General features: G+C 35.1%; 1 protein-coding gene and 1 long non-coding RNA gene across 2 annotated transcripts in view; one reads left to right on the top strand and one right to left on the bottom strand.

The window, feature by feature from the left end:
• RELN (reelin) overlaps positions 1-26342 on the top strand; it is a 539202-nt gene that overhangs the window by 486183 nt on the left and 26677 nt on the right. Inside the window, exons 47-55 of the mRNA XM_003342005.3 lie at positions 1000-1140; positions 2902-3079; positions 6345-6538; positions 9509-9765; positions 13144-13298; positions 15462-15676; positions 18289-18466; positions 23190-23365; positions 23554-23660. Of these exons, the coding sequence (XP_003342053.2) occupies positions 1000-1140; positions 2902-3079; positions 6345-6538; positions 9509-9765; positions 13144-13298; positions 15462-15676; positions 18289-18466; positions 23190-23365; positions 23554-23660 (1601 nt within the window). The remainder of the gene's footprint in view (positions 1-999; positions 1141-2901; positions 3080-6344; positions 6539-9508; positions 9766-13143; positions 13299-15461; positions 15677-18288; positions 18467-23189; positions 23366-23553; positions 23661-26342) is intronic.
• LOC107648961 (uncharacterized) overlaps positions 18882-26342 on the bottom strand; it is a 61277-nt gene continuing 53816 nt past the window's right edge. The window contains exons 3-4 of the long non-coding RNA XR_001624924.2: positions 23538-23616; positions 18882-19050 (exon numbers count right to left, since the gene is read on the bottom strand). This is a non-coding gene — a long non-coding RNA (uncharacterized LOC107648961). The remainder of the gene's footprint in view (positions 19051-23537; positions 23617-26342) is intronic.

Here is a 26342-nt window from a genome sequence, read left to right as displayed (position 1 = left end):
CAATTCATTTATAATTCAAGACATCAATTCTTTTTAAAAATATTTTCCATGGTTACATGATTCCCATTGTCTCTCTCCTCTCTTCTATCCCCCCTCCCAAAGCTGACAAGCAATTTCCCTGGGTTATACATATATTATCACTCAAAACCCATTTCCATATTATTCATTTTTATAATAAAATAATCTATTAAAACCAAAACCCCAAATCCCTATACCCATATAACCAAGTGATAAATCACAGGTTTTCTTCTGGATTTCTTCTCCTACAGTTCTTTCTCTAGATGTGGAGAGCATTCTTTTTCATAAGTCCCTCAGAATTGTCTGAGATTGTTGCAGTGCTGCTATCTGTGGGATACAGAGAATAAAAAGGACACAGTGTTGCCCTGATATAACTTAGTATTCCAATAATTTCTGATGTGTAAATGTGAAATTATACATTGGCTTCTAAAATGGAATGTCAACTCAGCCCTTCCCTTCATTAGTATCATGTCTGAATTGTGTTTCTTTAATTGTTTTTAAATTTTTTAAGTATAAGTGATTGCTTTCATTCTTTCCTTACTCCCTTTGTTTCTTTCTGCTGCTTGGTTAGCTTTTCTCTTTTTATCATCTCTTTTTTAAGTTCAGTCATTATTTCTTAAAGCTTTCTGCCTGAGTTATGTATATGATAGCATCTGCACCCAAGACCCAGATCTCCTTGCCATTGTTTTATTGTGGGTTCTTCGTCTGCTAAATTGTTACATTATATTTTACATAATTTATAAAATCATAAATTATAAAATAAAAATCCCTTATATTAAAAAAAAATTAATTGGCAACAAGCTCCTCTCTCCGCCCTTTCTCTCTCTCACTTAAGTAAAAATACTGTATAGATTTCTTACAAATAATAAATGCTGTGTTCTTTGGGTGTTCATCTATGGTTAAATATACAAAGAGGAGATCTACTTTTTCATCAGTGCTTGACTGGAAATGTACCCTTCATTTTGTTTTCTTTGGTCAAAGGTCTCAAGCCACTCGTTTCCGATGGCATCAGCCAGCTCCGTTTGACAAGCAGCAAACATGGGCAATAGACAATGTCTATATTGGGGATGGTTGCATAGATATGTGCAGTGGCCATGGGAGATGTGTACAAGGAAATTGTGTGTAAGTATGTTTTGTTCCTTCTGTAGAAAGATTTTCATTCATATTAATATTGGCTGTCTACTCAGAAGCTGGTTTCTGAATTACACCAAAGCTTCCATTACATTTTATGATTTGTTTGTGAGTATGTTACCCCTGAAATGAGACATTGAACTAACTAAATTTGCTAGGTCACATTATATTTCTAATCTTAAAATTCACAACTTGAAAGGAGAAGACTTTGTAATAGTTAACAATCTTTTAAATTTCCTTTGGCATTCTTATTTAACTCGGTTTAATTCATCAAACCTTTATCAAGGATGTAATAGATGCTATGCAATAGAAATACAAAGATAAAATAAGACACAGTTCCTGTCCTCACCGAGCATGCAGATAGTAGGAATGATAAGGCATATAAACTAGTAGTTTGTCAATTGATGTTCATTAACCTTGGCCACTGAAGAAAGGAGGACGTGACCCTCGCTGTTACAAGATGATGTTCAAAACATCTCCATTAAATCTCTCCATCATTGCTGTCCAAAAAGGTACTAGAGACTGAAAAGACATCTAAATGTGGAGGAGGAGATGCCTGAAATTTTGGACAAAAGTTAAAAGTTTGAAGATCTCCTTAAGAGATGCAACATTAGGTTGGGGGCCTGAGAAAGGCACCCAGAAATATTCAGGCATTTTCTGCATTAGGACCAAATGTAATTCACTATAAAAATTTTCTCTTTTAAGTCTGAACATGTTGCAATATATGCAACTCTTCTGTTAATGGCTATACTAAAATAGGTAAATATTGGTATATCCCATTCATATTTTACATTTCACAGATGTGTGCATTGGAAAATATATGCAGATGAAATATATCTATAGTTTGTATATATAGATATCTACAAATATAAAAATGTCTATATAAATAGCACAGTTTTCATGTTATTTACATAGATATATATTATATTATCAATTGGCCATATTTATTCTGATGAAAGATTCTTCTCTGCAAATACTATAAGAGGCTTCATATATGATCTCAGGGGAGTTTCTTAGAACTGATTGAAATAGTGTGTCTTTGTGTTTGAAAGGTTGAGGATGGAAAGAGGGAAACAACCATTCTCCATTTTCAAAGATGATGCTTCTTAATAATGCTTTATGATCTGTGTGTTGAAGAATGGCTCAAGAGGCCAATAGGGTCACTAAACACAGGGGAAGGTAGCTAATGTCCCCAGCACCAGTCTCTTCTACACTGAGCAAATATAAAGTAAAATTTGCCTGCTGGTTAGCAAAGGTGGTCACTACCAGAGGTATACTTTTACCCAAAGTATTTTTAAAGTCAATAGTCTGAGGGCTGGGTTTGTTTCCTAGCCATCTTCCTTACTTAAAGTATACTTCAGGGAATCTGTAAAGAGATTTTTTTCATAAAAAAAAGATCTTTTCTGATCTCTCATCAATCCTATAACCCTTTGAAAAAACATGAAATGCAAAAGAATTCCTATGTCTTCTTGTCAGAAATCATTTAAAATCAATTCATTATATTAAAAAAGATATTGCACATCAATGTACAAGAAGGAAGAAATGCTTTCTTGTTTTAAGCTTTATTTGAAAAATAAAAAGTTAACTCAAAGCTTATTTCTAACATAAAACACTATGGAAAGAAAAGGTTATTGCTTTCAGTCTGTTATTATATGAAGATAAGTTACCTGTCCTTGTTCTGAATGAAAAAATGGTAGTGGATCCTCCTGCTTAGCACTGTGTTTTCTCCTTTCTTTGTCTTCTTTTTCCCAGCTGTGATGAGCAGTGGAATGGGTTGTACTGTGATGAGCCAGAAATCGCCCTCCCAACCCAACTCAAAGACAACTTCAACAGAGTTCCATCCAACCAGAACTGGTTGACTGTGAATGGTGGAAAACTGAGTACTGTGTGTGGAGCTGTGGCTTCTGGGATGGCTCTTCATTTCAGTGGGGTTGGTTCTTGGCTTTCAGTAAAGACAATTTTTAAAAATTTTTATTGATCATTTTATTAAAAATTTACTATTGAGAACCAAAACTACAAACTCAACTTGTCTAGTAATGTATTCTGTTTCAATCAGGGAACTGTACACTTTTTGTATTATGGACCTTTTGTAAGTCTAGTGAAACCTATAGAGTCCTTCTTATAATGTTGTTTTAAATGCATAAAACAAAATACATAGAATTGGTGCAGCTAGGTGGCTCAGTGGTCCTGGGTTCAAATTTAACCTGATAGTTACTGGTTATGTGGCCCTGGGCAAGTCATTTAACCTCAGTTGCCTATCCCTTACCATTCTTCTGCCTTGGAACCAATATTTAGTGTCAGTTCTAAAACAGAAAGTAAAGGTTTAAAAAAATAATAGGATTGCAAAGAAAACTAAAGGTTAGTGAAAAGAAAGGTATAATTTTGTTCCCTTCAAAGTTCACAAATCTGAAATCTATCCAGAGGACCTACATTAAGAACCCCAGATAAATTCACCTCAGTATAAAATATCCTAAGATTTCTGTTCCACTCATCAAGTCTCTATCAGGATTCTCTCTACACATTCTCATACCTTTTTTCTGCTGTGTAGTATTGCTTGGTTAGTTTATGTTTTATTCTTCTGGATCTGTTCTTTCACATTGCATTAATTATTTTATAAAAGTCTTTCTGGATTCTTCTGTACTCTTCATCTTACTTTCATTATAGTATTCCATTACATTAATGTGCCATAATTTCGTTAACCATTTCCCTATGGTCAGACATTTGGATTGCTCCTAGGTTTTGTCATTTACATATAATGCTAAGATTAAAACCCTTGATTAGGTCATTCTTTTGTTTTTTATAACACTTTCAGGGTACAATCCAAAGCCTGAAATTCTTGGGTCAGAATCAGCCATTTTAGTTTCATAGCATTTATTAAGCCTTCATAGGGTGCCAAGCATTCTGCAAATCTTCTGGGAAATATCACTGTAAGTGGAAAGAAAGACAGTCCCTGTCTTCAACGAGTTTGTGTTCTAATTGGGTCAAATCAACCAGAAAAGGAAACTTCTAAAAAGGGGTAGGCAAAGGGAGAAAAAGGTACCCATCAGGCTTGGGGATGAGGTAAAATAAAGCTGGAGAACAGCATGGAGAAGAATGAAATCTGGTACTTTTGTCATTTTTGTTTCAGTCATGAGAGACAGACTTGATACTGGATAAAGAACTGGGTCAAAAGCCAGAAAGACCTAGGATAAAGTCCTTTTTGTCATATATTGACTGTGTTGCCCAGTACTCTAGACAAATAAGACTAAAGGTTGTGCAGAGAAGGTACTTACTTATGTATATTGGTAGGGGGAGTTTCTTTACCCAGGAAGGAGACCATAATATTGAGGAATTACAGGTCTAATTCTTAACCTTTATTTCAGTCCTTTCTTCATCCATTAACTTCACTAAAACCCTTAGGTCTTTTTAAGTTTACTTGGAAACTTAATAAGAAATTAGGTCATTGCCATCACATTTGTACAAATCCCTAGTAAGACTGACATTTCAAAAAACAAAAATACAAAAGATTTCCTGTTTTTCAATCATCAAAAATCATGATTTGGCTTAGCTTAATTATATACAGTAGCATTATCCCAGGTTACATTAAAAGTCACATAAAAATGACTTAAATTAATACAGCTTCCATCAGGGGAAGAGTATTTGCATAATGTTTGGAGAGCTGCCATCTGGATGGTGTTTTAATTGAAAACTCTTGAATTTACCACAGATTTGGATCATGGGAGCCAAAAATCTGTGAAATGAGCTTCAGTGGTTCCTGAATTTATTAATGATAACCAATTCTTTCTGGTAATTATCAATAATTACCAGATGCCTATACTTGTAGCCATAGTCTTTTTCACCATGAAAAAATTTCAACTAGAGAAGTTGAAGTACCTCAGAAGTACCTCAGATCTGAATCCTCTTCAGAATCATTCCACATTTGAAGTAAAAAAAAATTTTTTTAAGTGTCATTAATTCAAGATCAACACTTAAATTGCCTCCATTCTCAAAGGAGCTGTGATTTCCACAGCACAGGGAATTCCTAGTGTGGGAATTCCCTCCACTAAGGCAAATCATGTTTTTGTATGTAAATTCTAGGGATTTTAAGGGATTACTTAAGGCAAAAAAGTGATTCATTTAACATCAAACATCTATTAAGTGTCAGAGATAGAATTTCAATAACTCAATAAATAACTACCAGCTATTAAATAGCTACAAGAGCCAACCACTGTGATAGGCACTGGGAATACAAAAAATAAAAAGTGAAAATGACCCTGCACTCACCAAACATACATTCTATCTGAGGTTGGAACCCAACTCTCTAAATCTAAGTCCTTTTTTCTCTCCATTACATGGAGCTGTCTCCCCTGCCTTTAACAGTGAGCAAAATGACTTTTCATGTATTCATTATCTACCATCTTCCTCCTTGAATTGCCTTCACTGCCTTGGAGTTTGTTGCCTTGGATAAACAGAGCATATTACTGAAATTCATGATTTATTTTCTTATGATAATTGTGTCTTACTCTTAGACCACCAAGGACATATTAAGCACTTAAGGGCTGACATGATTACAAGTATTAACTGGGAATCAGAAGATTAGATCCTAGCTCTACTGGAGATTATGGGCCATTTGGTCAAATCCTTGTCCTAATTTCACTCATCTGTTAAAGCAAAATAATTTTCCATGTATTTCTAGTGCCCCGATATAGTAAGGAATGAGTTAATTTGTTAATTAATGTGCCTATAATTCTTCATTTGCAAGGCAACAAGCTTTTATTAAGCACATACTGTGTGCCAGGTGCCATACTAAGTTGTTATACAGAGACAAGAATTATTCCTGGTGTATCTAATGATAATTTAGGCAAAGACATTTCCAGATATAGTCATAAAAATTTTTTATTTACTTAGAACAATCATCTCAAAAAAAAAGAATTCTCTGCTCAATATTTGTGTTGTTCCAATAGTTGCTGATGCCTTTAAAAAAACTAATAAGATTAAGTAGAGTCATTAGCCAGTAAATTGAATTAAAAAATAGAAGAGTTATTCATACATCATGATATGTAAATTTTTTAAATCTCCCATCAAAAAGATCACCTTCTAGTTTTTTTAATTACTGAATAGCAGTGAAATTCCCAAATAGCTCCCTCACTAAATACTAAATACTAATGATCTTGTTGATATTAATGTTGTCCATTCTGCTCTTACTTGTTTTTTAGGGCTGTAGTCGCTTATTAGTCACAGTGGATCTGAACCTCACCAATGCTGAATTTATCCAGTTTTATTTTATGTATGGATGCTTGATAACACCAAACAACCGCAATCAAGGAGTTCTTCTGGAATATTCTATCAATGGAGGCATTACCTGGAACCTTCTCATGGAAATTTTCTATGACCAGTACAGTAAACCCGGGTTTGTAATCTTCTCATACAAACAATACCTCCTATAATTAAGGAAGTTGCACAGTTAGGCCAACTGAGAACATTGAGAGATTTTAGATTGGCTAATCCAACTTCACAACCAGTGTAGGAGAGCCTTCTTCAGGATCCCTTATCAGAACTAAAAGGTTTCTGGCTAAAACGAGGGTCCATAGCTTAAAACCCACCATTAAAACTCAAAAGGAAATCTAATACACTTATTCCTGAGTAGAGTTGTAGAAAAGGGTGAAAGAGGATGGACCAAAAATGTTCATTGTATAATTACTCACTTGTAGAAAAGTTAGAGAAGAAAACTCAAGAATTCAGGAAACCTTAAGCCAATGTTTAAAAACCCCTCTGTTAAAAATCCAAAGTAAATATGATTTATGTACCAAGATAATGTACTTGGAAAAAAGATCCTTGGGGCTTCCTAGCAAGAAGGATTATTGCAGAGAAAAGATTATATTTTAAAACATAGCCCCATCAAATCAATTTTTTAAAAAAGGGCAGATCAGGTAAAAACTTAAAATTTGGTAAGCCAGAAGATAACTATAAGAATACCTTACAGAGTACTTGAAAACCAATGAGTGTTTCCTTAAAGACAAGAATCCATACATTACTTAAGTCAATAAACATGGGTGGTTCATTATGGTACATAAAGTAAAAGATGTGCTCTATCAGGAAAAAGAGATACTAAAGGGATTAAGACAAATGTTTTCTTGTTCTTTACTGTGAAAGGAAGACTCTAGGGCACTCTTTAATATAGTAGCACTAAACACTTGAGCAAGTCTACTGGAAAGAGGTTTCTTTTAAGGAATCAGACTTGCCTAATATACTTTAGTCCATTCATTGAGGGGTAAATCAGCATGCCTGCCATCAGTAGGTATAAAATGGGCTTTCAAAAAGCCTTGACAAGATTCAAAACCAAAGGCTATATATAAAATCAAGTCAGTGTGGGACAAGGAAGAAAATACACGGGGAACAAAGACTTCTTAGATGGACAGTGGAGATAATGTGAAGGGAAGGATAAAGGAAGACTTCTTAGATGGACACTATAGCTAATATGAATCAATGCTGTGAAATGAGTATTATTTAACCTAGCATAGAAGTCATCATGTTTTCCACCAAAGCGAGTCTGATGAAAATGCTCCAGGCTTAAGAACTGGATTACATTCCTATCTTTATAAATGCTAAATAAATATGCAAAAGGGAATTCTCAGTGAAATCTCCAAGCTTGTTAGTGACACTAAGCTCTTCCTAGGGGTGAATTGCCATGTCAATGGGGATAATAAAAGGAAGATCCATGGGACTGGAAAAATAGGCAAGAAAGTGACAGGAAAGCAAAAAGAACTCGAGGAATTATTCAAATCATGGTATAACATGATCTGCTCTGAGCCGTCAGTTGCAGGCTTGTCTATACCTCTACAAAGACACATTATCATCTGACCTTAACTCTCTAAAGTTAACATTAAGGAAGCTCACCTGTGCCTTCCTTTGTTGACTCAGAGACAAAATACTAGGCTTTATAGAACCTGAATCTGGGGCAGCTAGATGTTACAAAGGATAGAGCTCCAGACGTGAAGTAAGGAGACCCTGGGTTCAAATGTGGCCTCAGGTTGTGTGACCCTGGGCAAGTTACTGTTTGCCTAGTCTTTGCCCTTCTGTCTTAGTATTTGACAAATGAGAAAACTGGGACATTAAATGATTTGTTTAGGTTTATACCACTGTCAGAGAACATATTGAGACCCATCTCTGTTATCAATGTGTTGGGGGGGTTTTCTACTCCAAGAAGTGCCCCAGGGGGGGGGGGCAGATATATGCTGTATATTGATATAAGGATTCAGGAAATGTTACTTCCTGAAAAAAAAAATGCCAAGAGAAAGAGACAGAGAGGGGGAGAGGGAGAGACAGAGACAGAGACAGACATGGAGAAAAAGAGAGGGTGGAGAGAGGGAGAGAGAGAGTATGTGTGTGTTTAGCCAGATGCTGACACCACTGGATTCATCCTGATGATAGGTCTAATTGTGCCTATAAATTCTGAGTTTCCCCAGGATCACTTGCATGTCATATCCATTCTCCTGCATGTAGCTACCCACACAGCAATTCATGATATCCCCAGAATCCTCCAGGAGTATTTTATAGAATTTTTAGAAATGGAAGGGATCTTAGAATAGAATTTATCTAATCCTCCAATTATATAGATGAGGAAGATGAAAGCCTGAACAGTTAAGTGACTTGAATGAAAAAATGAATAACTGGAAAAACATTTATTATTTTAATATGGGCCAACCACTGTGTTATGTTTATACAAATGTTTAAAATGAAGACAAGCCCTGCTCTTTAATGGGCTCAAATTCTAGTGCCAAAATCTTGTCAAACAATACACATTTGTTATTGTTGTTCATTTGTTTCAGTCATATCCAACTCTTCATGATCCCATCTGGGGTTTTCCTGGCAAAGATACTGGCATGGTTTGCCATTTACTTCTCCAGCTTATTTTAAAGATGAGGAAACTGAGGCAAAGAGTGTTAAACAGCTTGTGCAGGATCACACAGGGAAGTGAATTCAGAAAGAAACTTATAAGGAAGAGACAGCTGGATGGTTCAATGGATAGAGCACAGGGTCTGGAGTCAAGAAGCTCTGAGTTGAAATCAGACATTCGCTAGCTGTGTCAAGGGACCCCAGGAAAGTCACCTGACGTGGAGAAAGAAATAGCAAATCCCTTCAGTATCTCCATCAAGAAAACCCCATGACCAATATGGTCCACAGGGTTAAGAAGAGTTGTACATGACTAAACAACAACAATTTGTCATAGTTTAATATCCTAAATTTTCCTAAAGATTCTGCCACTACTAATTGCATTCTTATTTCTTATTATGGTTTTATGCTGTTGGTAGTGGTGGGGTTTTTTGACAGAAGTTTGACTCTAGGGTTGTTTTTTTCTCTCCCATTATTGCCCTTTTAGTTTTGTGAACCTTCTTCTTCCTCCTGATGCTAAGGAGACTGCCACTCGCTTCCGCTGGTGGCAGCCTCGGCATGATGGCTTGGACCAGAATGACTGGGCTATTGATAACGTCCTAATCTCCGGCTCTGCTGACCAGAGAACTGTCATGTTAGACACTTTCAGCAGCGCCCCTGTGCCCCAACACGAGCGATCCCCTGCAGATGCCGGACCTGTGGGAAGAATTGCTTTTGACATATTCATGGAGGACAAAACCACAGGTAAGTTTTCCAGGAGCCAGAGAAAGAACTCAGAGGGGTACACAGCTTTGGCTTGGTAAGTACAGAACATGGAATCTGCTCATCAAAGCAGAATACTGTGTGTGATAGGGAGTGTTTCACAGCATCTGGGGCGAGGAGGAACCTTGGAAATACTTTTAGCCATGACTTGAGAAATATCCTGTCAGATCCAAGACTTTAAAGCCTCCTCTTTCTCTGACTGAGTTATCAAAGGTGGACACGGCTGATCTTCCTAATGTCAATGTCAGATGGTTAAAGGCATTCACCAAAAAATCCCTTAATAACTTTATCCTTTAATAGACATGGTTGCAAATGACAACTTAGAGCCCATCATCCTATAATCATACTTTAAATAATTCCTCTCTGCCTCTGGCAGAGGTGTGCTGGAAAATATTTGACAACCAGTTCTTGGGATGGGGGAGTATGGAAGAGGATGAACAACATACTTTCCAGCTTAATCTGCCATTATTACCATTTTGTCCATCACTTTCTTATGTCTAGGACATCAATAAAATAGTAAGTTGAGCCCCTGATTTATAATGTTTGCCATTTTCTAAGGTATAAGTGCTCATCTGAAAATTTAATAATTGGCTCTCTCAAGCTAGTTAATTTTTGGCTCCAGCATACCCTTGCCTTTGTATGAAGTCATTTTATGGACTATTCACATAGCTTTGTGATATCTGAAGTTATCAGTCAGGTGGCAGATTAGGATTTAAACCCAAATCCACTGATTTTAAATTCAGTGTCCTTTCTACTACGAAATCTCATTTTATAAATAATGGAACTGAGTCTTAGGGCAGTGAAGTTACTAGTTGGTGCCTGACTCTGGCCTTTGTTCCTAAAGGATGCTAAATAAATGTTGGCAGAGTTTGCATAGGTATTTAATAATAGAGATGGGATTCAAACCCAGTTCATCTGACCCCCAATCTTGTCCTTTTTCTAGTATACCATGCTGGCCTTTGTTTTTCAATAGAACTAAAATGCCAGCAGTATCTTATACTTACTATTTATTTTTTTTAATTTACTCCTTTAAAATGTAAGCAATACTTCCCTTTCATGTACCAAATAAATAGATGTGCAATAATAAAGGTGATTTTATTTATTAGGTATTTTATTTATTGCTGTTTTCTTTCTGTTTTGTGGAGAATGTCAAATATTTCCTTGAAACTTCAGTTTCCACATCCAGTAAAAGTGAATTGATTTTTACCAAATTTTACATGCTGTTGTAATGACTTTTCATGTTTCAGATTATTCACTTAGTTTTTGAAATATCAACCAGAGATTATGCCTGTTTTGTAGTCATTGCAGGAAGTAGGAAAATATCCACAGGTTATGTGCATTTGGGGTTTTTTAAATGTCTGATTCTCTGCCATTGCAGGGAAAAGATAATGTAAAATATAAAGTTCATTAGAATGCCACAATTGAATCAGTTTCAGAGAATGCATGCAACAGCAGTACGTTTAATCTTCTGCAACATTTATTGAATGGTACTATGAAAGCAAATAGTGCAACACTTGTCTATACAAAAAAAAGGATATAATGACTGGACTTTTTCCATCTTGCTGGAGCTTACTCCTTCGACCTGGTATGGAGAATTAAAGCTTCTGATGTATGTAGCTGAATCCCAGGAAACAGTTGGTCCAGACAGCTGACTGGTTCTGAATTACCCACACATTTTAGGGGCTATCAATCCATCACTCTTGAGGTAATTAGATAAGTTAATGAGAAACATTGGTAAAATTCTTTTAGAGTCATCTGTCCTCATGGATAGTCATTTTTTATCAACATGTCCATCTTTACCAAACCCTCAGAGCAAAAAGGGTATGGTCTAACAAGAATCTCTCCTTTTTGAAGCATTTAACTGTACCACATATTTGATTATTTATATTTCACTGCTTCAATGGATCTGATATGTCCAGGCAGAGATTCTCTCCATTGTAACCCATCCATCCCTTCCTGTCCTGTTCAATTTTTGTCCATATTCTCCCTTAGATTCTCCACAACAGAGAACAAATTTAGTTACACCATGGAAAATCAATGAAGCAAAAGCTGAATGACAATTAAATTGCCCAATCTATGATTTGGTTCCACTGAAGGTAGACCATTAATTCCCTGATGCATCAAGGGCTCAAGTTTCACTTATCTCTGCTGTGAATATTTTTGTTTACCTTGAAAATGTTCAAAGACAAGCTGGAGAAATAACATAGAGATGGATTATGAAATTAATCCTACACATCCCATTTCTGTCCCACTTGGAGCTTCATTTGCCTCTAAATAGCCCTGTGAAATACATACTTCATGCTTACAGTATCCCCATATTGCAACTATGGGAAAATATTGAGGCTCTGAAAGATTCCCTGATTTGCCTGTCATCCCATAGCTCAGATGAATCAGGACAGAATTTGAATCTTGCTTTCAAAGTCTGCACTCTCTCCACTCTACCACAACAAATTAAATAAGTTCCCATTATATTTACTATTTTTTTAAAAATCATATAAGAATTGTAGAATCCCAAAGTTGGAAAGGAATTCATAGGCATTCTAGCCCAACCTCATGCTTAAAGCCCAAATGATCTTTATCAAACCGAGAAGTAACAATTCAACCTTTCACTGAAGGAACTCACTGCCTTCTGACATGATCCATCCCACTCTTAAATGGCTCTGGTTATCAGGAAAGCTTCCCTTACATCAAATATAAGTTTGCCTCTTTGCAATTTCAACCCATTTCTTCTAGTTCTTTCTCCTGGGGCCAAATAAATTAAGACAAAACTATCTTCCATGGATCATATTTCAAACATGTAAAGATTGCAATTATATTCCAACCCCTAAGTTTTTTCTTCTTCAGGTTATCTCTACTACCTGCATTGGCTCTTAAATCAGGTCAGAGAATTTAACAGTTAGAAGGGATCTTTGAGATTACCAGCCCAGGAATTCTTAACCTATTTTATACTTTTGAACATTTTGGACTCCTTATCAGAGGAATGCTTTCAAATATATAAAATAAAATACATAAGGTTAAAAAGGAATATTAAAGAAAGAAAATTTTTTAAGATTATGCCATGTTTTTTAACAAAATGGTAGACTTGATTTATTACTAAATCATCTCCCTTACTTATTTTATTTAATTTTTTAAAAAATCCTTACCTTCCACCTTAGAATCAATATCCATGTATTGATTCCAAGACAGAAGAGCAGTGGACAATGGGGGTTAAGTGAGTTGCTTATAAATTATACCTCCATGAGCCGCCATTGGGGACCATTTGAATGCAATGATATATAAAAGTACTATACAAATGTCATCTATAATTATTTAAATTTTTCTTCTCTATTTGCGGTAAACTCTATTGACTTTTTTCTTAAGTGAATGAGCACTGGCTATTCCATGATGATTGTACTGTGGAAAGGTTCTGTGATTCCCCTGATGGTGTAATGATCTGTGGCAGTCATGATGGCAGAGAAGTGTATGCAGTTACCCATGACCTAACTCCAACTGAAGGCTGGATAATGCAGTTCAAGGTGAGATCCCTCTTGATTGAATTAAATAAGTACAGGTTCCCTTCCACATTGTGACAGGTCAGCATAAGAAATTAAGTGAGAATTTAGGGGGAGTTTTGCAGAAGCTGCAGATGACATACAAAGGCCAGCAGACCACACAGAAAAAAGTTTAGAAATTCAGAAATGCATAAAACAACATATAATGTACTTAATATTATCCTCATCAAATTTGTTTCACTTTTAAAAATTTGTTTTTTCATATTTATTTCAAAATATTTTTTCACATCATATTTTTACTTAACATTGACCTATGTTTAGCTTATGACCAAATACTTAATCCATATTTTACAATAAGGTTCTGTAAACATTCCATAAAAGAAAAAGAAAAAATATGGACTTCTCTGGTATGAAGGGAGGGCCAAAATATTTTATGTAGACTTTCCAGATCATAGGGGCACCATGCCTCTCACCCCTAGGATGTGGAAAGAATATACATAATCATTCTAGCATTTCTTAAATGCAATTCATAAGATGACATTAATAAATACAGAGATAATCTCTATCTTTTACTTAATATAGTATGTATGATGCTTTTTCTTTTTAAATGCCTTTATTATTATGAGCTTAATGAACATTAACATACATTTGAACATTAACAAACATTTCAATAACCAAATAAGAACATAAAAGAAAAGTGTACATCAAACTATAGTGAAGCATTTACATGTGTGTGTCTCATTCTGCACTTCTTTCTGTTCTCTATGTAAATGTTAGATTGATGCTCTTTCCTTTCCTTTCTTCTTTTTTGGGCTCTAACTATATCACTACTTGCCAATTCACTCTTTATAGTAAAAGTCCTCCTTTTTTAATTTTGTCCTTCCTTTAATTATGTCCTTCCTAGTTGCTCCCCACTAAGCAAATGTTTAAAAAATGAAAAATTAAGTTCTCAATACACACATAAATAGAAATATATACATGCATAGAAAAACAAATACCCACATTTGCCACGTCAAAATTTCATCACTTCTCTAGCAAGAGGTGAATTGGCATGTTTCATCTTCATTTTTTTGTACTCAAGATTTCTGCAACATATGATTTTTTAGAAATAAACAAATGAAGGGAGCAACTTAGTGGCTTAAGAGATTGAGAGCCAGACCAAGAAATGAGAGGTCCTAGGTTCAAATCTAACCTAAGCTATGTAATTCTGGGCAAGTCACTTAGCCCCTATTGCCCACTGCTCTTCTGCCTTGGAACTAATACATGATATTGATTCTAAGATGGAAGGCAAGGGTTTTGTCTAATTAAAATAAATAAGGGAGATGATGATTTAGTAATAAATCAAGTCTACCATTTTGTTAAAAACATGGTATAATCTTCAAAATCATTTTCTTTCTTTAATATTCCTTGTTAAAATTTTCATAATGATAAAGATTCCTTCTAATTGGTTAAAGTCAATGAAGTAATCTTTTGGCAATAGGGAGAATTAGTTTTTCCTCTAATGTTTTGATGTTAGTAGAAGAGAAAAACTATGGAAGAGAAATCTTTATTGGTGGTAACACCAATAGCCACTGCTGTTAATTGATCAAGATTCCAATTCAAGTAATTTAATATTTCAACTAAATTACCTCTGCAATTAGAAATTGATTTTCTTTATTGTTCCTTCCATTGTCAAATAAAAAATGCTGTACCCTATTAAAATAAGCCTCTTCCTTCACTGCATGTTGGTGTGGGTAAAGAGATGCCAAACTGTACTGCTAAATAGTAACATTTGTAAAAAACTAATGACTCTGCTTCGTGAAAAATTATGCCAGATATGAATGCCAGTCCTTTAATATAACAATCCCTGATCTGGAAGAGTGGGTAGAGACTTGCTAGGTCAGGGATCCAGATAGAAAAGCATGGCAAGAAGAACTACTAGAGCCTCACTCCCTGAGCCCAGCACCTGCACAACACCTTTGATATAAGTAACAAACTGTCATCTTTGGCAGCATCTCTACTGCCACTCCCCAGTCCTCCCCATGAAGAAAATGAAACTCTATGTAATCCTGTGACACCTGGATCATAACTTCTATTCAATAGTCATCAATTTTCTTGCAGAAGATCATTCAGAATAGATATTATTAAAAATAAAGCTAAAATAGCTTTATTTTTAAAACTTGTATTTTGCCTTCCCATGTTTATTAGATTTCTGTTGGATGTCAAGTATCTGACCGAATTGTACAGAACCAAGTCCATGTGCAGTATTCTACTGATTTTGGAGTGAGCTGGAACTATCTGGTCCCCCAGTGTTTACCCGCTGACCCAAAATGTTCTGGGAGTGTCTCACAGCCATCTGTATTCTTTCCAACAAAAGGATGGAAACGAATCACCTACCCACTTCCTGACAGCTTGGTTGGCAAGTAAGTAAGAAATTCAGATAAAGCTGGGTCTACTGTGGTCTGTACTTCATTGAAAGGTCTATTATCAAATATTTTCTAAAAAGTACTATGCTGTCCTTCCTCCCACCCTAATCCTGTGGGCACTACCATTGTTGTCCTCCATGAAAAAAAGATTTCTTTTCAAAAGATCTGAGTTTGTAATCTCCTGGACTTAGCCAGATGGCTTTGGCAAGCCACTTGTGTATTTTTCAAAGAGTCAGTGTCGTTATTTACCACATGGAGATAAGTCAGTGACTGGGCAAGCTATGACTTTTCTTAAACATGAGCACTTAAAGAGAATGATCCTTCCAAATGACCCACCTGAATCAGCCAATGGCACACGCCAGAAAGGGGTCACACTCTTAGAGTATTTGAGAGCTCCTGTTTTGTTTTTTTTTCTAGGTTTAATTTTTGTTTTAACTGGAGCATGATATTCTGCACCTGCAAAGAAAAACAATTACTCTGATGTAATGGTGAGCCAAAGTGATTAAACTGCTTTCTAGTAAGCCCATGGCTATATTAACTTCAGCCAATTTCAAGAGCTTAGGGCTTTCACTTCATCTTTATAACTTGGCAAAACTGCTGTGTTGATTAAAACAGCCACAGCAAAAAAAAAATCTATCACTTCGTTAGGTAATTACTTTAAAGTTCCCAGTGATTGGTGAATTGGTTGTCATGGTTACTCTTTCCAATGATTCAGATCACACTTCCTCCACACCTCAGTAGTCCATTTTTAATGAGCTTCTGTGGCAAAAACAAATGCCTACCTGGTGTTGTCTTCTGGGGGTGAGCGTCTCGAAACTCAGCAAGATGGTCCTCAGATGATTAGTGCATGATCTGTTACCAGACCCATTCCAGCTCTATAGAACCCATCAAAGCCCTGCATTCTAAAGATATAGCCTTCAAAAAGCTAGAATCACTTCTTCTGCATTGGTGAAGCATTAAGGTGGATTTTGGTAGAGGTTGCTAATTAAATTAATGAATATGTAAATATCCAGTCCAGTGATCTTACTTCAACACAAATTATAATCTGATAAAATACAAGGAGTTGCCTGAAGTACCGGGGAGTTAAGTGATTTTCCCAGGGTCTTGGAGTAAGATTTTAGAAGCAGAATTTAAACCTAGTTCTTCCTGACTTGGAGTCCAAGCTGTCTCTGGGTTAGTTAAATATTAAAATTACATAATTAGCCATCTTACAAAATTACATCTTACAAAAAAAAAAAAAAGATATTTAGATGGGAGAGGCAATATTTGAGTAAGATGCTCACTCATATAGGGCAAATACTTTTTTCAAAGAAACCTAGCCGATACATAGTAAATCATATCTTTTAAAAACTCCTCTAATTTTCTGGGAATATTTTTTAAGCTCATCCAGTTAACATTTGTGTGTACCAATTTACATAGATGAGCCTCATTCTAACTAAGAGTACAAAACTGTTTCAGTGTTAAATAAACTATGAAGGTTTATTTATTCTTACACAAGACAAAAAATTATGATAGCCTAATCTGAGGAGGACTGATTCTCAAAGTACTTGAATGACTACTTAATACCTTGATTAACTACTTTTAGATCAAAGTGAATATTCATTTGCTACTTTTGAGCATGAAGTTGTTAATAAAGATTTTGTTATAGTATTTACTCCCAAAAAAAAAAGGGCTTTCACTTAACCTTTCTAAAAACTTCCTATTAAATTTGCTAGCTAGCATAGTCACTTTGAAGATATTGACGTTCTCCTAGGAAATCATGAGCTATTGCTTTCCAGCCAAGTGGGAACAGCAAGAGTCTTAATGAGTCTTTTTTTCAAGGGATTTTATTGTACTTTCTACATTTTCAGAAATAATACTATTAGATGAATCATTTTTGTGTAAGTGGGCATAACAATGACCAACTCTCAGTTCATTAAAACAACCAATTTATGATATATTAAAGAAGACTCCAACTATTTTAAATGTAAGGTGTACAATATGATCTCTTTGTTTACCAAGTTTGTTCTTTACAAAATTTAAATGGCTCAAGCATTAATAAAAATCTTTATATATGGAGTTGGATGACCTGGTCCAAATCTCAACCCTGCCACTTCCTATCTCTGGACCTCAGTTTCCTTATCTCTAAAATGAGAGGGAAGGTTGACCTAGATCTGAGGTTCTTAACCTTGTTTTGTCTCATGCACCTTTTTTGGCATTGTGGTGAAGCCTATTTTCCAGGTCCCTTGTTAAAATATTATTTTAAATGTAAACATTAAAACTCAAAAGATTACAAATAAAACTAATTAAATTTAAATATAATTATCAAAATATTTATTAATATTTATTTATATCTGAGTGCAAAGACCTCTGTTTTAAAAGACCTGGTCTAAATGTTCTCTACAGATTCTTCTGGTTCTGATTCTATGACTCTGATGAACATTTCCCAACTAGGAATTTCCAAATGAGTTAATTGGAAGGAAATATTTTTCATTAACACATTTCTTCCTCCTATAAGGAATATCATAAATCCTTGTTTTCAGAAATGAATGAGTACTGCATGCTGAAAAATGGACCTGAATAAATATCTAACTTTTGTCCTTTCCATTGTGTGTGTGTGTTGCCAACAGTCCAGTGAGGTTTAGGTTCTATCAGATGTACTCAGATATGCAATGGGCCATCGACAATTTCTATCTGGGACCTGGATGCTTGGACAACTGCAGGGGCCATGGCGATTGCTTGAAAGAACAGTGCATCTGTGACCTAGGATACTCTGGCTCAAATTGCTACTTAACTCACACTCTGAAGGTAAATCTATGTTGGTTATAAAAGAACTATTCTAATAATAGTTTTCATGTCATATAATATTAAATTATCTTACATGAAAGGTCAATCTTTGATAGTAGCCTCTGAGTACTTCATTTAGGCAGTCCACAACTGTTATTCTGTTTTAGTGCCTAAATTCAAGCAAGAATAGAGATTGGTCTTCTTGATAATTACAATCTGCAGTTATAATGATGTTCCAATGCATATTTCAGTGTAATTATGAACTAAAAAAAAAAAAAGCTAAACCCACCTCCTGAAAGAAGTGATGAACCAAGAATGCAAATTGATGCATATTTTGGGGAGAATGGCCAATGTGGAAATTTTTCCTTGACTATATGGGTTTGTTACAGGGGGGTTGTTTTTCTTGTTTCCTCCAGGGAGTGAAGAAAAATAGGAGTGGGAGAAAACAAAATTTTATTTTAAAAAATAAATTTTAATTTTGATTTAAAAAATAAAATAAAAAGCTAGTGCATGAATTGAGTAAAATGCCTTTAATTCTCTTTTTTGGTGTTTTTTTCCTCTCTCCTAATTTAAGATGCACATTATGCTTTTCTTTTCTTCTCTTCCTAGAAGATAAATCACATGAAATGTGTTACTATTGTTGTTCTATATGTATTAAGAGATTGGTAGATATGTTATCATGAAAGGTCATATTTTCAATATCTTAATTGAACTAAATATAGTTTCACAGAGGGACAACAGAACGATTTTAGTGCTAGTCTCAGTGATAAATATATAAGCCAAAAACAGTTAAAACATACCATTTTATCTGTGACACAAAATATAGGACACTTATCTTTGTGATGACAGAAAATTACTAAAATGATCAAGATGGATGATTAAAACCATAGATGTGAAAAGGAACTAGCAAAAGAAAAACATGTTCCCTCATGCTTGCTTTCTTCAGTAGTCCTAAAATTGATAGATTACATTAATAAAAAACTAAGGCAAGATTCATTTATCATAGAAGATTTCAATTTAAAATGTTGATTCATTTTCCATAAAGAGAAAAAACAACCTACGTGACCATATGTATGATGAATTTTTAAATCATTGGTATGTCTTTTATCAATTGCCAAAATTTAGTTAGCATTCCTCGGTGTTTAAAGAATTTTATGTCTATGATTATTATTATGGGATTTGTTACAACCTTATTAATGGGAATTGGTGTATCTTTTCTGACTTTTACATGTTGGTCTATGACCATGCACCTCGGCACTTTCAAGGTTCTGGGTTCTAGAATTTCACTGGTTTAGCACTCTCTCGGTACAGATTATAATTTATCCAGATCATCTATTACATACTCTAATAAATCTTCCACAGAAGAATTAGTCAATAGGCAAGAGATTCCTCTAAATCAAGAATTCTTAACCTGAGGCCCACTATTTATTCTAAGTATTTTGATAACTGCATTTAAACATAGTGTCCTTTTTGACCCTGTTATTTTATTTTGTCCATTTAAAAATTATGATTCCAAACAGAAATTCACAGTCTTCACCAGGGGTATATGACCCAAAAAAGGCTTAGGAATATCTGCTCTATTTTACATTTTGTGAATATTCCAAGTATCCATCTGCAACCTTTACTCACTCTTACCTCCTTGTCTGATCATACATTTCCTAATTGTGGTGGTGGTGGCATGTTTTTGTTTTTTACCACTTCTTATGTGTAAACCATTCTTGACAATATATTTCTACTTTCTTGCACCTACTATATATACTATATATCTCTCCATTCCTTTCTGGGTCATCAACTATTTTTAATTCTTTGAAGATTGCAGTGTCCCATGATGCATAGTAGCAGAACATTACTAGGAACATAATGATGTTTTTTTAAAAAGTTCAAGTTTTGTACTGAATTCAAGTACTTTATAAGTACCAGTACCATGGATTGCCAGATTCAATTCTATCTTTCCCTTTATCCTGCACAATTCTAAATAAAAATATCTTCCTGTACCACTGAAGTACCTGTCTGAAATACATGTCCTAATAAATGAAGTCAGTGGATTGTCTGTCTAACTGTAACAGTTCATGGTCCTAAAAATAGATATTTTTCATTCATTTTGATTTTCCTATATTGTCTTGTATGGCAAATGTTTTTGATTAGTTGTGGATATCATTGAGGAGGATTATATTATTCTAAGTCTTGAAGCAGTTTTGCAGAATGTAATTTACAAACAAAATCATGTTGAAAATTTCACATAGGGAATCCCTTTTTAGGGATTTAGACATTTAGACTTTATAGAGGTGGTCCTTCACAGCCCTCTTGAAAGCATGCATTACTTTCTTTTATATTAATAAATGATAATTGAGCAAAGTTATCTCTCCAGGTTGTATATATCAAAGAATCTTGCATGATTCCAACATATGTATAAGAGACACATTTTAGATAGTCTTTAAAACTGCCTATTACTCTACCAATTTGTGTTCCTCTATTGGTGTTTTTTTTTTGTTATCTACAATAGAAAACAGTGAGTTTTTTTTTATAGCTTTCAATTATGTAGCTACAAAAGTTTGTTCTACTATGGAAAATTATCCATGAAAGTCTGCCTATTCCCTTCTTATATGTTCATCAAGGATTCTTAATTAACACACGTGAATCATTCTCAAAATGATATAACATTGACAAAGTAGGCACAATTTTTGGTAATAAAAAATTATTGCCCTTTTTCTAATCTAGATTTTATACTTTATTCTAATTCAGTATTGATTTTGACCTCTGTTTTATAATTCTTTCTGCATAGGCAGCTAATTCATTAATTTGCTTTTTCCTGTTTCTTTAAATACAGTAATTTTGTTATTTTTAATTTGTTATATTTTTCCATGTTCACTTTGTCCAGCACATTCTAATTCTTCTTAGCAACATATTGATCATACAAAAATGTGAAGCTTCAAGGTTGTAAACAAATCTTTAATCTTTTTTTAACATTTTTTAATCCTGTATCACCTTTTCCATCAAAATTTTTGCCCACTTTCTTTTTGAAATTACCAAGTATATAAGTATAAAGTTGAGGTTATAAGAAGGATTTTGAGTTTTCATTAGGATGTATGTACTTCTTCAGTAGACTGTGATAGATAATCTGAAATTATCTTCATATTGATCTTTTTTTGTATGCTCACTCTGCAATTTACATGGTAAAGTGACCACATGACCTTTGCAGTGATGTGTATAATCTTTTTTTTGATCACCAAATAAAAATAATTCTCTTATATCCAAAAGAGAATCCCCAGTAAAAGACATTCAAGAAGTGGTCATCCAGCCTCTACTTGAAGATCATTTTTGAGGGAGAATCTACTCCCTCTCAAAGCAACCTATTCCAATTTTCAATATCTCTAATTTTTAAGAAGTTTTCTTCAGTTCATACCTAAATTTGCTTTTTTGAAACTTCCACATATTGCACTGGTTTTCCCACTAAGACCAAGCAAAACAAGTCAAATTCCTTTTCCAAATGGCAATCTTTCAAATACTTAAACAGAGCTATCATGTCTACTCTGATTCTTCTCTTCTGTAGGTTAAACAAATCTAATTCTGTCAACCAGTTCTTATATGGCATGGACTCGGGGTCCTTCACCATTCTGTTTGCCCTCCTCTGATCATTTCTTCAATTTGTCAATGTCTTTCCTAAACTATAATTCTCATTTTTTAATTTAGAGAATCTAATTAAAAAGTTATCAGAAAAAAGAAAGCAAATGCTTTTAAAGCAATTAATAGACACCAGATCAAGAGTAATTTTATCAATTTATAATAGACAAACTTTTCTATGGTAAATTTGAAATTTTAGGCATCAATTACTTGAGAATGCTGGTTGCTTGCAATATGGATTGACAATTAAATTTTGTAGTTATTTGCTTTAATGATATTTCTTTCTAAATTCTTAAGGATTTGTCAATATATAAACCGTCACTTCACTTTAGATCTTTAGATAATTATGAACAAACACTATGAAGACTTGTCAGTCAACTAACATTTATTAAGCACCTTTCCCATTTTTTGCCTAGCCCTTACCACTCTTTTGCTTTGGAACTAATATTAAGTATCAGTTCTAAAATGGAAGGTAAGGGTTTTAAAAAACAACTACAACAACAACAAATTTCTGCTCTACAAGACCCCAGATCCTAATGGGGGAGTTCACTCTCTAATATGAGCAGCTGTGTACAAACAAGATATATATGGGATAAAATGAGAATAGTCTCAGATGGAAGGCAGTAAAATTTTAGAAAGACTTACTGTAGAAGGTGAGACTTTAACTGAGAATTGAGGGAAGCCAAGGAAGCCAGATGATAATGAGGAGAGAGAGCATTCTTGGCATAGGGTCATCCAGTGATCGTGCTCAGCTTGGAGATGGAATTTTTAGGAATTGCATGGCAGTCAGTACTGTTGGATCATAGAGTATGAAAACTACAAAGTTATAGGAAGGGCTTTACAAGACAAACAGGATTTTATATTTGATCCTGGAGGCAATAAAGTCACTAGTAGCAAACTACTGTAATTGGCTAAGTATGAGGAGATAAGGGGAGGGCTTGTACCAGCATGATGGCTGTGCCAGATTTTCTGATTTTTTTTTTTAATAATTGGGAACATAATATGAATCAGCTTCATTCTTAGAAAGTCCAAGATGTATATGAAGGCTCTAGTTTCATCATCACTCTTTAACACTTGCTGAGTAGCAGCCCCTAAAACAATTATGCCCTGCTCATTCTTCTAGACTTTCCTGAAGGAACGCTTTGACAGTGAAGAAATCAAACCTGATTTATGGATGTCCCTGGAAGGTGGAAGCACTTGTACAGAATGTGGGATTCTTGCAGAAGATACTGCTCTATATTTTGGAGGATCCACTGTGAGACAAGCTATCACTCAAGATTTGGATTTAAGGGGTGCAAAGTATGTCATCCTATTGGATTTAGCAATTTGACATAGGGAATGGGAACCAAAGCATATTTGAGAAAGGGGGAAGAGGCTATTTATACTTGATAAGAGTATTAATTCCAGAGATCTCTAATTCTAGAGAAGAAGAATAAAGTCCTATTATATAACCATTCTGTTAAACTATTACCATTATTTCCATTTAGATTTCTGCAATACTGGGGACGGATCGGTAGTGAAAATAACATGACCTCTTGCCACCGGCCAACCTGCAGGAAGGAAGGAGTACTCCTGGATTACTCCATTGATGGAGGCAAGTTTCAGTATGATCTAAACAGTTATGTTACTGAAAACTATGTCCCACAAAGCTTCATAGTCCCCTGTGCCCCACAGATAGATGTACATATATGTGGGAAGCTTTAAGAATATGTAGGAAAGTGGTACCAGTGCAGATAACCACAAATACAAAACTTCAGGTCTCAATTGAGTATTAAATTAGTACCTTGCTGTGTCCTAATCCATGAGCAAATATGTTATCAAAAATATATAAGTTGAGAGAGAACATTTTAATGTATATGTTATGAACTGAGAAAAATAACAATTTTAATATCATCTTCCAAGTCAGAATTTTTAAATCATGAAAAAGCTAAACCATTATGCAATGGGTAAAAAAACACATATAACAAAAGACATAAAGATACATAAGAAAATGATGCTAATTTAGGCTAATCATGGGAGGGGAAGCCCGAGTTTGCTAAAGGTCTGAGTTATTGAATATTTTTATTGAAACGTAGCATTGTAACTTTCAAATATATAAAATAGCTCAATTTAATACTACCTAATAGCGGTCTACATGTTAATTAATGTGTAAGAATGACTATTTAGAAAATTATTGTAGCAGTCCACGCCTATCTATGGACAAGGAAAATAGTTAAAATGTAAAGATTGTCTTAGGAGAGAGCATGCTCAGTCCTGCGCATGGCAAGTAAAGCCTTTGACCCTTGTTCCCAGCGTCCCCCAGGATTAGGAGGGAAATCAGGTTTCTTTGTGCTCACCTGACTGAGGCAAACCACACCTATACCTTGTCGTAATTTACAATTACCCAATGGCAATCCACTATGTACTCATCCATATGTATTGTGTACATTTGCATCTCAATAATAATAAATAGGAGCTCCACAGAGACCCAGGTCTCTTACCCATCACCTCTCACCTGCCTCTGTCTTTCCTGGAGCTTAGCCTCTGGCCAAGCTTATCTTTATCTTCCTCTCCCTATCTCTCTTTCTTTCTCTAAAGACCTTTTCTTATTGTCATCCTAACCTCAAGCCGGAGTGGTCTGGGTTTAGAGTATTTACTCTAAAGGACCAGGTTTTCCTGTCAGCTAATCTCTATACTCCAGTAACTACATGTTGTTAATTCAGAGCTACTTAAGGATCTTAGGTCCTCGTGAGGTTATGTAGCTGGGCTTGTTCTGTGGAGCTCATTTTTTAAATATTACGTGTGTGTCTGCCTGCTTCTTATCCATCTCCTTGGCTTCAGTCCTTCCCCAAGGTCAACCTTCTATCTTTCCTTTCATGGGAGGGCTGCGGGCCAGCCCCCCACTATAATTATTTATTCAACATCCCTCACCTTTTTTGGCTCTTCCTTAGAGAAATATGATATTCTTCCTTTGCATAGCTAACACCTCCATTTGCACTCTTGGCCCCTCCTTGAGGGCGTTGCTCAATCCATCTTTCCCTGGCTCTTGAGTCTTCAGTTTCATAATAATAATGGTAGTCCAGCCCTATCATTGGGTGTACACACACACACACACACACACCAAAAGAGATAAGTAACTCAGACAAGGTCACACAGGTTGCACATATCAGAACTTGCATTTAGATCTAGAGCTCTTAATTTTAAATCCATCACTCTTTTCAAGACACTTCATTGATGCCAACAGTTCATTTCCACCTGCTAACATGCCCAGCCTTCCTCTATGTACAAACAAAACAGTTTCCTTCAAATCCACACCTCCAGTGACTGCCTCCTTTTCATTCATTACCAAACTTATGAGTGTAGTCTACTCTAAGTGTTGTCACTCACTCACCCACCTAGATTCTTGAAATTTGACTTCTTGATCTCTATATTAAAACTGCTCTCCAAAAAATAAACAATAACTTTCCAGCCACCAGACTCAATTCCTTTTTTTTTTTTAGTTTTTCTATTTCCTGACCCTTTCTGTTATATTTGATGCTTTGGATTGAAACTCCCTCTTCCCTTGGCTTATTTAACACTGAACTACTCTCATTCTCATCATCTTCTGTCCCATCTTTCTTGGGTTTCTTTTATTCCTCTAACTTCTGTCTCTATCTACCAAGGTCCTGATCTTGCCTTTCTCTTATCTCTCTATATTCTCTCTCATTCAAAGTATCACTTCTGTGTTAATGATTCCAATCCTTACCCAGGGCTCTGCCTTCCCTCCCAATTATAAAATTTTCATTTCCAGCTAACTTCTAGATATCTATGCATGACTATTCTTTTAGTACTTTAAATTCAACATGAACCAAACCTTCCACTGCCCTCCAAACCTTCTCTTCCTTCTGATCTGCTTATTCATTTCTATTAATTTGCTATTATACTCTCATCCAGGCTCAAGAAAAGCCTGGTTGCTTTAATAAGAGATTCATCTCTCTCCATGAATTCAACAAGTTACTAAGTTTTATTAGTTTTTTCCTCAGAACCTCCATCACATCCATTGCCTTCTAGCCATTGCCAAATTGCTACCAATAACTCAAATGCAGACCCTCATTGCCTTTGACATAAACAATGGTAAAAAAAAAAATCTTCAGTCTTTCCACCTCTAATTTTGTAGATGACTGACAGATTAATCTCACTATCTAACTCATGTCATGCCATCCCCAACACTGTTCAAAAGTTTTCAGTGACTCCTTTATTCTCTAACAAAGTCCAGATGCCTTGTCCACAATTTAGACCCAGTGTACCTTTCCATCTT

Source organism: Monodelphis domestica, chromosome 5 (genome assembly GCF_027887165.1).
Source record: "Monodelphis domestica isolate mMonDom1 chromosome 5, mMonDom1.pri, whole genome shotgun sequence".
Lineage (NCBI taxonomy): Eukaryota > Metazoa > Chordata > Mammalia > Didelphimorphia > Didelphidae > Monodelphis > Monodelphis domestica.
This window is presented reverse-complemented; position numbering and strand designations above follow the sequence as displayed.